At 31.8% G+C, this 18,530-nt stretch overlaps 1 protein-coding gene across 1 annotated transcript; it reads left to right on the top strand.

Moving 5' to 3' along the window:
* The first annotated feature begins 786 nt into the window (after positions 1-786).
* Positions 787-4,065, top strand: LOC126882326 (uncharacterized). The gene is made up of 2 exons (XM_050647205.1): positions 787-953; positions 3,829-4,065. Exons 1-2 carry the CDS (start codon positions 873-875, stop codon positions 3,988-3,990), a joined length of 243 nt encoding a protein of 80 aa, XP_050503162.1. The 5' UTR covers positions 787-872; the 3' UTR covers positions 3,991-4,065.
* Positions 4,066-18,530: the final 14,465 nt, after the last annotated feature.

Genomic DNA, 18,530 nt, shown 5'->3' with positions numbered 1-18,530 from the left:
CGCGTTTATCTCGAAAACTATGCATCCTACGAAAAAACTTGTAAGACCATTTTTTTCTGAGACTCGCCCAAAAGATATACAAAATGTTTTGTTTTGAGAAAAATCGCTGTTATGTAATTCCTCAAGTTCTTTTTTTATAACGATCTTATCGACATCCGAATCAATTGTTACCCAAAAAATTCGTGTTCTACAGGTCAAAATACATAAAAAAAAACTTGGGTAAGTCCATCTGAATTAAGGAGGCCGTTGTACCCCCCTGGCGACAGGACTATTACTTTTTGAGTTATTTGCGAAAAACCGTCTGAAAACGTGGTTATTTTGTAGAAAAATTAACATATTCACTCGCAAATAACTCGAAAATTATTAACTTTGTGAAAAAACTTTGTAGAACAAAAGTTGCTTAGAATTAGTCATTTTATCCATTTCCGGACTTATTTCGAACATATATTTTTCACCCACAAAAGGGGGTGAAACTCACCTCTAGGGCAAAACACACATCGGCACAATATCACTTTTTCTTTGACTTGTTAGCTATGTCTATGCCAAATTTCATGTCAATCCAAGCGGTTCTTTAAAATTTAGAGGTTTTGCAATATTTTACCTTCAAAGAACGTACTATATTATGTTGTATTGTATCTCTAGTTAATTATCGTCGCCTTCTAATTAATAAAATAACAATTATTCTTTACACGATACACCCAATTTAATATAATAAAAATGTTTTTTTGTACTGCTTGATCTCATGTGCAATTTTAAACAATTAATGATATAGATGATTATATTATTACATTTAAAGAATAGTTAACGGATATATACCACTTTGAACATAATTATTACAAATAATAATTAAATAAGTTGGTTTGACTATAAAAATGTGTTACTTGGATGAGAATGTATCAAACACAATCAAGATGAAATACTTTGTGTTCATATGTGCACTCTTCCTCATTTTGGTAAGCGTATTTTTTCTAAAATCTAAATATTTTTAATGATTTGTTTGCTAGAAACTAAATTTCTTAACCATTAACGCATAAACCACAAAAAATTATTGTATAACTTCATATACTAGGTATATTTTATTTATTCCGATTAGATGTCTATTTCCTGAGATATACATATTATAAATATTTGTAATACAGTACTTTATTTAAAACACACTTATTTATATTTCAACAATATATTTAATGACAATTTATTTGAAAAATTTCTTATTATTCTGTTATTTCTGTTATTGTTATTCAGACAATTAAAAATTTAAAAGATATATTTAAGGGGGTAGGCGCAAAACCTATTTAACTGTCGAATGAAAGATTACATTATTACCGAGAGCCGAAAGTCCCCGAAAACTTCTATATTGTTTATTTTAATAATAGTAGGGGAGGAAAGTATGCTAAATGTGCAGTCACTCGAGCGCTTTGGGAACCTCTTGGGTTGTGAAAAGTAGGTTCTAAAACCAAAAAAAGATAAGTAAAGTTTTCCATTTTAGTGGGGGCTTTCCATTTTTAATTTAGTTTTCCATTTCCATCAATCGTTTTTTCCGATTATAGCGCCATTTATCCATAATTCGAAAAAATGTTTCAAATAAATGTTACTTATTTTTACGTAAGGAATCCGAATTTGCAATAAAAAATGGAGGCTCCTATTTAAAATTTTAAAGTAACCATCGTGTGTGGTGCCATTCTATAGATTTTTCAAAAATATTGAATAAGTGTATTTTACAGTTTTTCGATCTGATGTTCATTTCGCGAAATATCGCGGGATTCGTATTTAAAATTTTAAATTTGGTTTTAAATTTGGTTTTAAATTTGGTTTTAAATTTGGTCTCCGTGGGTCTCCCCACGGAGACCCCTCTCCGTGGGGAGTCGTGTTTGATATCATTTGATAGATTTTTGACAAATATTGACCACGTATTTTTTTGTTTTTAGATCTATCGTTCATTTCGCGAAATATTCGCTTTTTTCTTGTGAAATTTTGTGACTCACCCATTTCCTTACGCCCCGCAAAATTGGTCAGATTTTTGAAATATACACTTTTTTGCATGTACTTAACTTACCTTATCTTAATCTGAGGATTTCGAGTTTTTCTAAGGGTAGATTTTTTTTCAGCCCCCTTTAACGAACTCCCCTGTGTTTAGAGCCAATATATGGTAGAGATACATCTACAGGGTACCAGGTTTCTCCCCATATGATAACTGACGCGCTCGAGTTACAGCAAAAATCTCCGCTTGGGCTCCCCTACCATAAGTTACATGGTTGAAAAAAATAAAAAATTTCGTGTTATTATAATATACCATATATTTCATTTAACCCGGCATCTTACAGGTGGACTTTTATGCCACTAAAAGACAGGTGGGGTGTGACAAACCCCAGCAATTGAAAGAGTTAAAGATTCTCAAAAAATCTCTTTACGTTTAGTTTTCTATGATGTCTGGAACGTCAACATCTTAAAGTTGGTCAGGATAGTCACTATTTACACTAACATTGTCTATTTCTTCACTTATTTCCGAATTACTCCTGTCAATACATTGGTTACTGTCTGCTTCATCCCATAAGACCTGAAGACGTGTTCAGTCTCGATCGTAATTCATTTTAGCTTAGACTAATAAAAAAATATGTTAAAATCTGTAATAAGTATTATTCACTTACCTATCCTTATTTATTTATAGGAGGAAAACAATATAAAATAATTCTGCAGAAAGTACAAAATCAGAAACGTGGGGCGTGACCACTTTCAATCCAAATATACTTGCTGAGACTAAACAGACGATTAAAAACTATGTGTCATCGCATAGATGAATATACAATAGAAAACTATCTAGCCGCTATGGCCACTACATGCAAAATTTCCTTATGTTTCAGGCGCTTCAGCATTGTTGGGGTGTACCACACCCCACCTGTCGGATGCCAGGTTAAAAGAAACTTTTTGTTCATTCTAAGGGACTTTCGGTCCTTGGTAATAATGTTATCTTTGGTGACTGTAGACACTTGTGGTAAAGTAACTACTTCGCAAATTCTACGCCACTGACGGAATTGCTATTTTAGTATAATTTTTAGACTTTCCAATACTTTTTATGTAAATAATATACTCTTCATTAGTATCGACAAAATCATTATCTAAGTTTTTGAGATATTTGAAGATCAAAATGAAGCGACACAATATTATATTAATCAAAATAGCTATGCCATTTCATTTTTAACTTCAAATATCTCGTAAACTAATGACTTTATCGTTACCAATTGCTCTAAACTAGTAATTCTCCCAGTGGCGTAGAATTTGACAAGGGTCAACCATTCACTATCCCCTGTCTTACGCCTTTGGTATTAGCTACAAACGTTTATTTATGATATTTTTCGTCCGCTATAACTTTTCCCATACGTCACGATTCATTTTTAAACAGATTAAGTCAAAACATAAAGTGAAATTAACGTCGATGTGTATATACATTTTGTATACTGTATACTATATACATATAGTACACACATCGGCGTACATTTCACTTTATGTTTTGACTTAATTTGTTTGAAAATGAATCGTGACGCATAGGAAAAGTTATAGTGGACAAACTATAATTTAGTAGGGTGTATGGTAACCACACTTTCTGCCAAGTATGATTAGCATACGTCAAATAGTTTTAAAGTACTGGGTACAAAAATAATGTTTCAATTTTTAAATAAAACACCCTGTAACTCAGTAATTAGTCATATTTTATTTAACTGATTTGGGTTAAATTTTAATATTATGAGGTCTAGAATCTACAACTCAGAGACTGGACATTCTTCACCCAAACTGATTTATTTTATACATTGCTTCTAATGTATTTTCTTTTAGGGGACAACACTGGCCCAACAAAAGCAAGGTCCTCCTAATGGTAAAGGTGGAGGAAATGGAGGAGGCCTTTATGGAGGTGATAGACTTGGAGGTGCAAGAATGGGCCTCGGCGTTAGCGCAGGTGCAGGAGGTAACGCCGGTGGAAGTGCTGGAAAAAAATGAAACAATATTATTAACAAACTTTTGTTTGATCAAATTGTTGAAAACAGAACCTAAGAATAAAACATTATAAATATTTGTTTGGTATTTTAATTTAAAATTGGTACTTTGATATCAAAACAAAATTTTTTGATATCGAGATTATATGAACCGAAGCTAATTTTACAGAAAAAAAAGTAGTATTAGGAACATACAAGGGAAGGTATATACTATCTGAGAAATAAAATAAAAAAAGAATGTGTGTGTACTTTGTACGCACATAAGAAGTTATACTTCTATTATATAATTTCAAAGAAATAAATATACTTAACAGGTTATTTGTATTTTATTTAAATATTAAACTAACTTTCTTACCTACCACTTTTTAAAAATTTTAATTAAAACGATACCAAAAATTAAAAAAATAAAGAATATGACTCGTCCGGGATTTGAGCCCGGGACCTCTCGATCTCCAGTCACACGCTCTCCCACTGAGCTATATTCCCTTTGCTTTGACAGGTTACAAGATTTCTCATACATACTGACAAATTTAATAGACCAAGTGAAGTATACAAAAATACTTTAAATATACTTACTATTATTATAAAATATCTTATTCCCAAGGAAGACAAATCCAAAGACACAAAAATTATAATAAATAATACATTTACTAATCCTTTTAATGACTTAATTGTGCTGACAGCGCTGATACATACATGTCTTGAAAGATTAGCAACGAACTACATACAGTGTGTGCGCATGCGCCAGGTATTATATAAAATTTCACTCTCGATCGTAAAGAAGTATAACTTCAAAAAATAATAAAGTATACTTAAGAATATTGATACGCAAACAACATTTGACTGCAAGTACATGAGGAACCTAAATATCTATAAGAAATAAGTAAACAGAATAAGATAGATTGATAATAATTGGAATATATTCGACTATAGTTAAATATTGAATATGAATATTTAGCTATAGGATTCGTGAAAAATTAATGAGCTGTAAACACGTAGTGTCTCTGCTCTTGATATTTTGCTTATTACCAGTGAAACTACTGGTTCTTAATTATAGTTAAAGTAATCAAACTAATTTTTAACTCTGCCTGGGGGTTGTGAGCGCGAAGACTGAGTGGATTGAGTAGCTCAGAAGTCACGTTCACACTCACAGCCGGTCCCAAGCCCGGAAAAAAGAGGAGGGTTGATGGGCCAGGTTAGCATCCTACCCATTATAAAAGAAAACAAGGCTCAAAGAACCGATATAAAGCCTCGGAACTCGACGGAACCTAATATGACGAACCACGCAAAGAAAAGGAAAACGAGAAGGAAAAAGAAGCCAACAATCAGATTAGCAACATGGAACATAACTTCGTTCAACAACAAAGACCAAGAGATAATCGAAGAACTGATAAACAAAAACATAGACATTTGTGCAATCCAAGAAACCAAGAAGAAAGGTAAAGGTCAAAGAGACTATAACCAATATATTTTAGCATATAGTGGAGTGAAGAAAGAAGAACGAGCACGAACAGGCGTAGGTATACTTGTCCATAAAAAATTTAAAGACAACATAAGTAACTGCCGTTACGTCTCCGAAAGAATAATACATATGAACATCACAATGGACTACCAAAAATTAAATGTTATATCTATCTATAGCCCCGAGGACTGCAAACCTAAGAAGGAACGAGAGGCATTCTACGAACAGTTGCAAACCATCCTGGACGATATACCTCATGAAGAACACTTAATTCTTATGGGGGATTTTAATGCACGAATCGGAAATGAAATAGTTCCAGGAGTAAAACAAAGATTCAATGAAAACCATGTCAACTCAAATGGAGAACTCATGGCTAATCTCTGTGCTTTTAACGAACTGCGAATCAATAATACATTTTTCGACCATAAGCTTCAGTATAAATATACGTTTGAAAACTCCAGGGGGCACAAATCTATGATTGACTTTATAGTCACTAATAGAAAAATCCACCCAGAGCAGATTCTAGATATTCGAACTTTAAACTCGGCAGACGCAGGGAGTGAACACAAATTAGTCCTAGCAAAAATAAGAATGAAACTAACACCAAAACATTTTCCACAGGAAATCACCGAGGAAAAATTCAATGTAGAATCACTGTGGAACGATTCTACCAAAGGAGGCTAGCACAGAAGATACAGCTGAAGCAGATAGACGACATCGAAGATATAAACGCGAGCTGGGAGAAAATTAAAAACAATATTGAAGAGGCAGCAACAGAAGCTCTAGGAAAACGCAAAGTCATACTGAACAAAAGAAACAACAACAATACGCCATGGTTCAGAAAAGAAATAAAAGACAAATGTAAAGAGAAGAGAGACGCCTACATGAAGTATAAAACATCAAACACTCCAGAATCCAGAGACACCTATAGAAGAATACGAAATGAAACAAAGCAATTGGTACGAAGAACAAAAAATGAACACTGGGAACAGTTTACAAAAAGGATGGAAAGCGACTTCTACGGAACACAAAAACAAATATGGAGATTCATAAGAAACCAACGGAAAGAAATGGCAGAATTGAAGGAATACAATAACATACCAGCAAACGAATGGGAAAGATACTTGACGGAACTGTTTAAAGGAAAGGAAAATCATAATCAAAATAATAACCTACCTGAATTAAGACACGAAATTGAAATCAGTTTTCAGGAAGTAGGGGTAGCCATAAATTCACTCAAAAATAGGAAGTTACCAGGACCAGACGGAATAACCAACGAGCTTCTAAAATACGGAGGAGAAAGTATAACCCTAGAGATGACAAAAACTTATACAAAAACTAATATTGCACTGCAAGATACCAGACGCATGGAGAAACAGCATAATGATACCAATGTTAAAAAAAGGAGACAAAGAAGACCCCAACAATTATGGAGGTATAAATCTACTAAACGCCGCACTTAAGCTAACCACAAAAGTCCTAACCAACAAAATCAATAAACTAGCAACTTTATCAGATGAACAACAAGGATTCAGATCCGGAAGATCCTGCGTAGACGCCGTATTTGTACTGAGACAAATCACATAAAAGGCCATTGAGTACAATAAACCAGCATATCTATGTTTTATAGACCTGACAAAGGCTTTCGATCGCATCCAAGTCGAAGACGTCTTACATTTACTGTATGGAAGAAACATACCAATCAATATTATACAAACCATCGAAAACATCTACTTTCATAATCGAATGCAGGCAAAGATAAATGGAAAACTAACGCAGTTTATACCAGTACAAAGTGGAGTCAGACAAGGTGACTCATTAAGCCCACTGCTCTTTAATATAATAATGGACGAAATAATAGAAGCAGTACGTAAAGGTCGTGGTTACAGAATGGGGAATAAAGAAATCAAAGTATTGTGTTATGCAGACGACGCCGCATTAATCGCCGAGACAGAAGACGATCTCCAAAGATTAACACACATCTTTAATACAACAGCCAAGAAATACAATATGATAATATCAGCAGAAAAAACCAAATGTATGACAACATCTAAATACCCACTACGATGTAAAATCGAAATTGATGGGAAAATAATAAAGCAGGAAGCAAGGTTTAGATATCTGGGAATTGATATAACCAGTTACGGAGATGTTGAAGAGGAAGTACGACAACAAAGCTTAAAAGCAAGTAAAGCGGCGGGATCTCTTAATGACACAATCTGGAAGAACAAACACTTAAGACAAGACACAAAAGCAAGAATCTATAAAGCAGCAATTAGACCTATATTAACATACACGGCGGAGACAAGGCCTGACACATCTAAAACGAGACGACTACTAGAAACAACAGAGATGAAAATACTCCGACGAATATCAGGGAAAAGTCTGTTGGATAGGGAAAGGAGCGAAAACATAAGAAGATCATGCAATATAGAAGACATAAATGGATGGGTGACAAAACGGAAACAGGAGTGGAACGAACACATTAGTAGAATGGCAGAGGATAGGATAGTACGAATAGCACGAGATAAGTCACCAAATGGACGAAGAAGTATTGGCAGACCAAGAAAAAGGTGGTGCGATAACCTAAACAATTTAGGAGGATAATATTAAAGAAGAAACAGGCTTTAAAGCCTACATACAAGAAGGAAGAAGAAGAAGAAACTAATTTTTAAACTGTAAGTTTTATAATTTAATCATATATTGGCGTATTTAAACCAGTTTCGGTAGTTTTATATTCCTGTCTACTAAAAATTATTGTAAATAGACACAGGTTTATGGATTATATGTAAACAATTTACGGTTTGTTTTTTGCGGGGAACGAAAAGTAATTAGTTTCGGTAGTACCGAAAGAGGTTAGTATTAAGAAGCGAAAGGTGATACATTATTGCTTCAGAGTAAGACTTACTGCGTGACAGGTAGCGGAGAGCGGTAATTACTGGAAAGCAATAATGTCACTTTGCTCTTGTAATACATTCAACATTTTTTCTACAATCAATTAATAAAATGAAACTATTTTTAAATCATTAACTTTATTGTAACTATTTTATATCTGTCATTATAATGTCATAACATTAACTTTTATATCTTTCAGTTTGAATGTTCAATGTGTTTGTATTGTATGGTTGTACGGTTGCTACGAACGACCCGCGGTAATCAAACTTTAAGGGGATGGGTACGTATTTTCGGCTGCAATGCTATTCAAATGGGGATTCATTTTTTTCGAATCATGAGAAAACTAATAAGTATTTTTGAAAAATTTAAACGCAGTCGACAACAACTGAAACAGAATAAGAGGCAGACAAACAGGAGTAATCCTAGTCGCGCGAAGAAGAAGAAGAAGAAGAAGAAGAAGAAGAAGAAGAAAAATTTAAACGCAGAATGAAAGATTACGTTCTTACCGAGCGCCAAAAGTCCCTCAAAACTTCTATAATGTTTATTTTAATAAATTACAGGGGTGAAAAACAAAGAGAAAATGTAGCGTGATTTTTAATTTTAAATATATCATTCAAAAGAAACTTTTTTATTTATTCTAAGGGACTTTCGGCCCTCGATAATAATTTAGTCTTTCATTCTGCGTTTAAATTGTTTTTAAATATCTATTAGTTTTTTCAGAATTCGAAAAAAAATGGACACCATGTCCGTGGTGATATTTTCCTAATCGAATATTCGCTATCTTTGTCATACAACTCACTGAGTCAAATAGAATATGACACCCGTATTGAGCTGCCCCCCCCCCCCACTTGCAAAAATTAAAAAACAAATAGCCCTGATTTATGAGCTATTTATGAGCTCTCATATTCCGCAAATTAAAAATTTTGAGCTCGTTCCACTGAGCAGGAATTTAATATTTTAGTGGGGGGGGGGCTTAGTCAACCCCCCAACTACTTAAAAATAGGAATATTGAATCGATTTTTGCGGCAGAATTACGAGCTATTTATGGGCTCTTGAAATGATATAGTTTCGATTTTTGAGCTCATCCCTTTCACCCCCAAACAACCCTTTAATTGATTTACTTAAGAGAAAAATGCTGAAAAAACTTAAAATATGTCGTATTGCGGATATAATTCCTATAGCTTATATATTCTAAGAATAAACTATTAAATCACGTGCATTTCGATTATTGAGCTACAACCCCTTCGCAAGAAAACTACCCCATCTTCCCGGCTTAAGAGAGAGTTGTACTTAAAATACATTAAATTAATTACTTGGCGACTACATATCACTTAATAATTTATGAGCTCCCAAATTACGCGCATTTAGATCAGTAAATTGCAATTTATTTTGTATAGTGCAGTCACTGAAGGTAAAAATCAACGATTACCTTCATTTTCGGTGAACATTCATCGATTTTCACGAAAATCGGTCAGGGGTTAGAGGATACTTCAAGAAACAAAGGTGACATGGTGTCACCTTGCGCCTTTACCCTGAGGCTGGATACCGCCCCTTCTCGGGGGTGAAATTTTATAAAAAATAACTGCACAAATCAATAAAAGGACAAATTATAAGCAACATTTGTTATATAAAGTTATTAAAATAAGTCAATACTTTTTAAATTATTAAAGATCAAAGATTTTAATTATTCGTGAAAAAAATTCATGTTTTGAAGCGGTTTTTCGTAAATCACTGAAAAACTGTAAGTTTTTACAAAAAAAGTTAATAGTAGTTTAATTCGTATAGCTTATATTCTAAGAATAAACTCTTTCGTCCGCATGTCTGCGCATTTCGACTATTGAGCTACAACCCCGTTTGCAAGAAAACCATCCCATATTCCCGGCTTAAGAGAGAGTTGTACTTAAAAAAATTTAAACTAATTATTTGGCGACTACATTATATCGTTTAATAATTTATGAGCTCGCAAAATATACGCATCTCAATTATTGAATTGCAATATTCTTTCTATAGTGCAGTCACTGAAGGTAAAAAACAACTATGACCTTCGATTTCGGTAAATCTCCATTCATTTTCACGAAAATTGGTGAAAGGATAGAGGATACCTCAAGAAACAAAATTAACAATAACAACTGGCGGTTTTAGCCTAGTGTATATATCAGCCCTTCTCGGGGGTTAAAATTACTTTATTAAAAATAAATTCTAAGCAAAATTTGTTATATTGTCCTTTTCATGAGCATTTTTCAGTGCGTAACAAATGATAGGAAAAAGGGTAAGTCCGTGATAATACACATTTATGACATTTATTCTAACATGACATTTTAGTTAAATCTGACAGTTGTCACATTTTATTTTCAATTTGGAATAAAAACAAATCAAATGTGTTTCTTGCATTTATAAAATCGTATTTTCTTTGATTTGTATAGTCTTATAACTCATAGAGATTATATTTGTAATATTATTATCTAATTAAAAAAAATATTTTTTTTATTATGGCGACATCTATTGACAACTAGAATAACTAGAATAAATGTTGTAAATGTCTGTAATCACGGAAGTGCCTTTTTTATGTCACATACAATTTAATGCGTTAGAAAGAAATCGAAAAACTGTGACGCACTGAAAGATGATCATGAGAAAAAGAATATAATGTTATTAAAATAAATCAATACTTTTTGAGTTATTAAAGATCAAATTTGTATTTTAATTTTTGTGAAAGGAAATGCATGCTTTAAAGCGATTTTTCATAAATAACTAAAAAACTGTAAGTTTTTAGAAAAAAGTTTTCATCACTAAAATTGAAGCTTATAAAAAATATAATAAATTGCTTACTTAAAAATAATGTTAATTTAAAGTAAGTTATAGGTAATTAAATGTATATTTTTTCTGCGACTATTCAAATCTAAGGATTCAAGCTTAAATAACGGGAAAGAGATGCATTTTATGTAACACTTACTGAATACTTGTCAAAGTACCTACTTAGAAATACCTATCAAATGAGCTCCAGAAAAAGTTGATAGCATCAAAATTTATACTCCAAAAATTTTTCCAAAAAAATGAATTTTTTTTAAATAACTCTATCAATTTTTATTATATCAGGCACATCCAACTATTTGAAAGATAATTTCAAGACCTATGAAACTGTATTACATTTAATCTTTCAAATACTTTATTTTTTTAGGATAATAGTAAAGGGTTCCTGTTACATTGTTCTCGTAGTAAAATTTAGGCTTAAACGTTTCTATCTTCGTTATTTTGATTCATACAGAAATCAAAAGACAAGTAAAATATTTGCTAATAAAAAAAACTCAAATTTCGTTATCTATCATTTTTTACGTGTATCTAGTATTGTTGGAGTTATTATCAAAAGCAAATAATTTACGAAAATTTGAAAAATTTTGATTTTTTTAAATCAAATTTAAAATAATAACTCCAACAATAATTTACTTTACTTTAAGTACAACTCTCTCTTAAGCCGGGAATATGGGATGGTTTTCTTGCGAAGGGGTTGTAGCTCAATAGTCGAAATGCGCGTGATTTAAGAGTTTATTCTTAGAATATAAGCTATACGAAATAAACTACTATTAACTTTTTTGTAAAAACGTTTTTCAGTGATTTACATGCTTCAAAGCATGCATTTTTTTTCACGAATAATTAAAATCTTTGATCTTTAATAACTTAAAAAGTATTGACTTATTTTAATAACTTTATATAACAAAAAATGTTGCTTATAATTTGTCCTTTTATGATTTGTGCAGTTATTTTTATAAAATAATTTTCACCCCCGAGAAGGGGCGGTATCCACTCTCAGGATAAAGGCGCAAGGTGGCACCATGTCACCTTTGTTTCTTGAGGCATCCTCTAACCACTCACCAATTTTTGTGAAAATCGATGAAGGTTCACCGAAATTGAAGGTAATCGTTGATTTTTACCTTCAGTGACTGCACTATACAAAATAAATTGCAATTTACTGATCTAAATGCGCGTAATTTGGGAGCTCATAAATTATTAAATGGGGTAGTTTGCTTGCGAAGGGGTTGTAGCTCAATAATCGAAATGCACGTGATTTAATAGTTCATTCTTAGAATATATAAGCTATAGGAATTATATCCGCAATACGATATATTTTAAGTTTTCTCAGCATTTTTCCCTTAAGTTAAATCAATTACAGGGTTGTTTGTGGGTGAAGGGGATGAGCTCAAAAATCGAAAATATATATCATTTCAAGAGCTTATAAATAGCTCGTAATTCTGCAGCAAAAATCGATTCAATATTCCTATTTTTAATTTCTATTTTTCCCCACTAAAATATTAAATTCCTGCTCAGTGGATCGAGCTCAAAATTTTTAATTTGCGGAATATGAGAGCTCATAAATAGCTCATAAATCTGGGCTATTTGTTTTTTAATTTTTGCAAGTGGGGGGGCACCTCAACACCGGTGAATATGATGACAAGACAGTGACAGTTTCATGAATAAAACTGTTCAAAACCAAAATTTTATTGTAATTTATTTATGCAAGTACAAATTAGTACAATTAAACACACAGTTGTTATAAATATTTAACGGTTGAAAGTCATCACTTTTATAATTTTTAAAACATTAATTGTCATTAATATCATTGAATGTATTTTTTCATAGCAACGAACGGCATCTGACGTAATATACTTAATGACGGGAAATTATCAAAAATTATCAGTTTAGTTTTTATTTCTGTTGCTTTCTATTGGTCATAATCTCCTATGAATGATATAATCAAAAATTATCAGTAATAATTGCACAAGAGCTCTAAAATTATCGAATTTTTCCCGAGTGACACTTTGGCAGTTTTAATTTGTCAAAGTGTCACGAAAAGTCACAAAGTGTCATAAAAAATTATGTCAAAGTGTCACGAGGGCAAAAATTCGATAATAATTTTAGAGATCGAGTGCGATTTGCTGCGATTATTTCCTGAATAAAACTGTTCAAAACCAAAATTTTATTGTAATTTATGTATGTAAGTACAAATTAGTACAATTAAACACATAGTTGTTATAAATATTTGACGGTTGAAAGTACTCAGTTTTATAATTGTTAAAACATTAAGGGCCGGTTGTTCGAACGCTAATCAAAAATGATCATTATCAAATATTTAATTACTGTCACCAACTGTCAATGTCAACTTTGTTTGGGTTGCTAAAAACATAATTATGGATTACAATTATGAAATTAGTTAATCAATTATGTTAATATTTGTTATGCTAATTGATTAACTAATCTCATAATTATAATCAATTATGTTTTCAGCAACCCAATCATAGTTGACATTGACAGTTGGTGACAGTAATTAAATATTTGATAGTGATCATTGTTGATTAGCGTTCGAACAACCGGCCCTAATTGTCTTTAATGTCACTAAATGTATTTTTTCGTAGCAACGAAGGGCATCTGACGTAATATACATGACGACGGGATATTATCAAAAATTATCACTTTAATTTTTATTTCTGTAGCTTTCTATTGGTCAGAATCCCCTATGAATCAAATAATCAGTTTTTTTATTAACTGAATTAATAATTTGCAATTATACAAATAACAGTTATCCAAGAACATTCAAAAGCCATCTCTTTAAAGTTAATGATGACATTGTCAAGTAGAATGACATTCTAGTAATGTTTGCATATCCATACCAGTGTGAATTTTACTACACGTAATTTGCCGTGTAAATACAGAAAAAATAGGGATAGCCGTAAAATATTTGCGAATTATGTACCGATGGCCTTAACGCTCTAGAGCGATAAAGTGACAGTACTCAGTAAACGTCAACTTTTAGTTGCCATTGACAATCGAAAAAGTCTTTTTTATCAAGTGATTGTAGAAAAAGAAATTTTTTATTATTTGTTTATTATTTAGAATTTCAAACAAATTATGTGTTATATTAATATTTAGTTTGACTTCGACGGTTCTGTCAAAATAAAGAAGGTATGCTGTGTTGATACATACGTTAGCAGATAGCGTTAGGAGTTTATTGAATTATTTTAAATTATTATAATAATACCTAATAGTCTCTCATTTTATACTGCTAACGCGGCTTTGAGATTATAACAGGTTTGTGCTATAATCTAGGGCTTAAGGTGTACAAGGAAGGTATCAAGGCCAGTGTTACGCTTTAAACGCCTAATATTACCCCTGGTTTTACCCTAGTAGTCATTTTTTTCGGGCTGAGTCGACCTGAGGCCTAGATGTTCTCGCAGGCGCTGGGATTTGTTCCTCGGTATACCTGCGTGGAAGTCAGATATCCTACTGCCTGAGCTACTCTGACCCTTTTATAGTAAATTTAGTTATATAAAATAAACAAGATGTTTAAAAATAAAATTTGAGTATAGTTAGGAAGGAATTTGTTAACAACTAACGTTAAGAGTGATGGTAGAAATATATTGCTTTTATATTTACTACTAATTACTGAGTAAATATGAAATATGAAAAAAAAATTTGATTAACATTTAGGAAGAAAATTGTTAACAACTAACTTTAAAAGGTTGGTAGAAATATATTTCTTTCAGTAAATAAATTTTTGGCAAAATTGACAAAAAATATTGGTCTCTTTATTATAAAAATAATTTAAAGCTTTATGTTACTTTTTATTTACTTGGTTTTCATGCAAGGCCTTTATTATTTTACGATACCAGGAGTACAATACAGTCCGTATAATATACTTACCGTTGCACGTCATTATCTACGTCAGAAATCTAAGTTGACATAGTTGCCAAAGTATAAAAAAATCCTGAATCCATTTATATCAAATAGATCACATAATTATTGCAAACGTGGATTATACAACAAAACAAATTAATATTTAATGTAAATAAATAGAAAGAAAACGAGAATTAAAAAATAATCTTATGTTAAAGTAAAAAATAATAAAAATAGTAAATATAATAAAACAAATACTTATAGTAAAGAATAAAACCAAATATGAAGTGTCATCACCGCAACTGTCAAATAAATGCCAAGTTTCTTGTAAAAGGTATATATTAAAATACCCTAAATAAGGGTCAAAATACAAAACGTTTTCGGATTAAGGAATCCATCATCAGTGTTTAAAAGCCCTAAAATTAAGTATAACCTAATTAAATGAGATAAAAGTTAAAATTGACAGAGGTTTTCAAGAACAAGAGGTCATACTTACAAAATTTGCATGCCTGAGCCACCAAAATGTATAGGGTAAAAACCCTTTAAATGTAAATAATAAAGATGTTTTACATATTTATATAAAATTCATCGGATGTAATAGATAAACCTGGATGTTACCCAGGGCAACACAGGACTCTCCCCACGTGGTTGGAACTTTTTTTGGTGAAAACCTCACATATTGGATTTCAATGGCCAACTGACAAGTGAATTAAAGAGCAACCCGAAATGACACCAAGAACTGTCAATGTAACCTAGTTGTAATATTACTTCAGCCACAACGTTAAAGATTAATTTAAATGTTTTAAGATAAAAAACAGTATCAAATTTAAAAATAGTAAAAATAAAAGATGTTCACAAAATAGGAAAGATTTTTTCCCTAGAAATAATGCATTAATTAAGTATTCAAAATAGGGAAATGAAATGTTTACGTTACAGGAAGTTATGCAGTCAACAATACCAATAGGTGTTGTATTAGTGGTATAAAATTGTCAATACGATTAGACAAATAATGGTAAAGGCCTTATACTAGGAACACAAAATAGTATGTAATGTGTACATATGTGTACGATTTTAAGAGTAATGATGAAATGATAATTGTTTAATGACTGATAACTTTCTTGGTAGTCGACCCAACATAAATTGTATAAAGATAGAAAAAGTGATATGATAATTGTAAAAATACTGTTTTGTTTTTATCTGATATTTATCTGAAAATGAGACTAAAGTAACTTGATGAAACTGAGTCCTCCAGAGACCTGACATCAAATTGGTTAAAAATGAAATGGTTGTAAAATATGGGGGGGAGTAGGACGGTATGAGAAGTCTGACATAGTATGTTGTGATATTGGACCATGGAAGATGTGTAGTGTGTTGTTATGAAATAAGAGTTATCTAATCTATAAGCTATGAGATGAGGCTAAGAAAAAAAGTGGCTGGAATGAGACTCAATTCTGATGGATGTGGTTGTATATGTGATGTAGGAGCTGAATTTTGGAAAATTAAAGCTAATGTAAAATAATGAGGATGTAAGAGGATGAGGTACAAATGAATATTAAAGAGTTAAAGTAAGATGTTGCTTATCGACAATTGGGAGTGAAATAGATGTATGTGGTAGTCATGAATGGTGTAGCAGAGAAGAGGAAATTGTATCTGATGTGGTTTATGAAAAAAGTTGACGGTGTAAGGGTTGAAAATCTCGGTTAAATGACACATGGCGATTGACACAATTAGGACTTCTTTGCTTCTCTTTAACTATTTCTAAGTCTTCATACAGGTCCAATTTTAGGAAGTTTTTTTGTGAAATATTATGTAATAACGAGACATCTTCTGGGATATTAAGGGTATGTTTGTTTTTTACAAGATGTTGAGAGAAGGTAGAAGTGTTTTCTCTTTTGGTGTGCTCTAAGGAGCGTGAAGATAAGGATCTACAGGTCCTACCTATATATGTAGCGTCACAATCAGAACATTGTAATCTATACACACCACTACGATCCATGTAGTTCTTAGCCTCATCTCATAGCTTATAGATTAGATAACTCTTATTTCATAACAACACACTACACATCTTCCATGGTCCAATATCACAACATACTATGTCAGACTTCTCATACCGTCCTACTCCCCCCCATATTTTACAACCATTTCATTTTTAACCAATTTGATGTCAGGTCTCTGGAGGACTCAGTTTCATCAAGTTACTTTAGTCTCATTTTCAGATAAATATCAGATAAAAACAAAACAGTATTTTTACAATTATCATATCACTTTTTCTATCTTTATACAATTTATGTTGGGTCGACTACCAAGAAAGTTATCAGTCATTAAACAATTATCATTTCATCATTACTCTTAAAATCGTACACATATGTACACATTACATACTATTTTGTGTTCCTAGTATAAGGCCTTTACCATTATTTGTCTAATCGTATTGAGAATTTTATACCACTAATACAACACCTATTGGTATTGTTGACTGCATAACTTCCTGTAACGTAAACATTTCATTTCCCTATTTTGAATACTTAATTAATGCATTATTTCTAGGGAAAAAATCTTTCCTATTTTGTGAACATCTTTTATTTTTACTATTTGTAAATTTGATACTGTTTTTTATCTTAAAACATTTAAATTAATCTTTAACGTTGTGGCTGAAGTAATATTACAACTAGGTTACATTGACAGTTCTTGGTGTCATTTCGGGTTGCTCTTTAATTCACTTGTCAGTTGGCCATTGAAATCCAATATGTGAGGTTTTCACCAAAAAAAGTTCCAACCACGTGGGGAGAGTCCTGTGTTGCCCTGGGTAACATCCAGGTTTATCTATTACATCCGATGAATTTTATATAAATATGTAAAACATCTTTATTATTTACATTTAAAGGGTTTTTACCCTATACATTTTGGTGGCTCAGGCATGCAAATTTTGTAAGTATGACCTCTTGTTCTTGAAAACCTCTGTCAATTTTAACTTTTATCTCATTTAATTAGGTTATACTTAATTTTAGGGCTTTTAAACACTGATGATGGATTCCTTAATCCGAAAACGTTTTGTATTTTGACCCTTATTTAGGGTATTTTAATATATACCTTTTACAAGAAACTTGGCATTTTTGTGATTTATGGTATACAGCCAGCTACAGGAAGTTTATTTTCCTCGTGGATTTTGTCAAATAAATGTTACCAATTTATGCCAAAATATCACATTCGTTCAATTACAGTTACAGTGTGTTCCGAACAAATATGCTTCATAAAAACGCTTTATAATCCATTTAGACAAATTAAATGAAACATATTATTGTGTATTTCTTCAAGTTAACATTAATAGAAATCAAATAGGAGTCTCGTTCGAACGTTCGGACAGTAAAGTCGTTATCTTAGATAACCATTAGTTTATAATTGCTTTTTAATTTCACAAGTTTTTGTTAGTGAAGTGCAAAACAACACATATACTAATCATTGGGTGATGATAGATTTTGTTATCATTGGATGATAACAAATTTAGTGAGTACCTGTTTAAT

Source organism: Diabrotica virgifera, chromosome 3 (genome assembly GCF_917563875.1).
Source record: "Diabrotica virgifera virgifera chromosome 3, PGI_DIABVI_V3a".
Classification (NCBI taxonomy): Eukaryota; Metazoa; Arthropoda; class Insecta; order Coleoptera; family Chrysomelidae; genus Diabrotica; species Diabrotica virgifera.
This window is presented reverse-complemented; position numbering and strand designations above follow the sequence as displayed.

Bases quoted from the DNA above. Each gene is read 5' to 3' on its own strand.
- LOC126882326 (XM_050647205.1), top strand. From the start codon at position 873: ATGTGTTACTTGGATGAGAATGTATCAAACACAATCAAGATGAAATAC. The intron at 954-3,828 runs GTAAGCGTATTT...ATTTTCTTTTAG, and splicing joins GTGCACTCTTCCTCATTTTG to GGGACAACACTGGCCCAACA.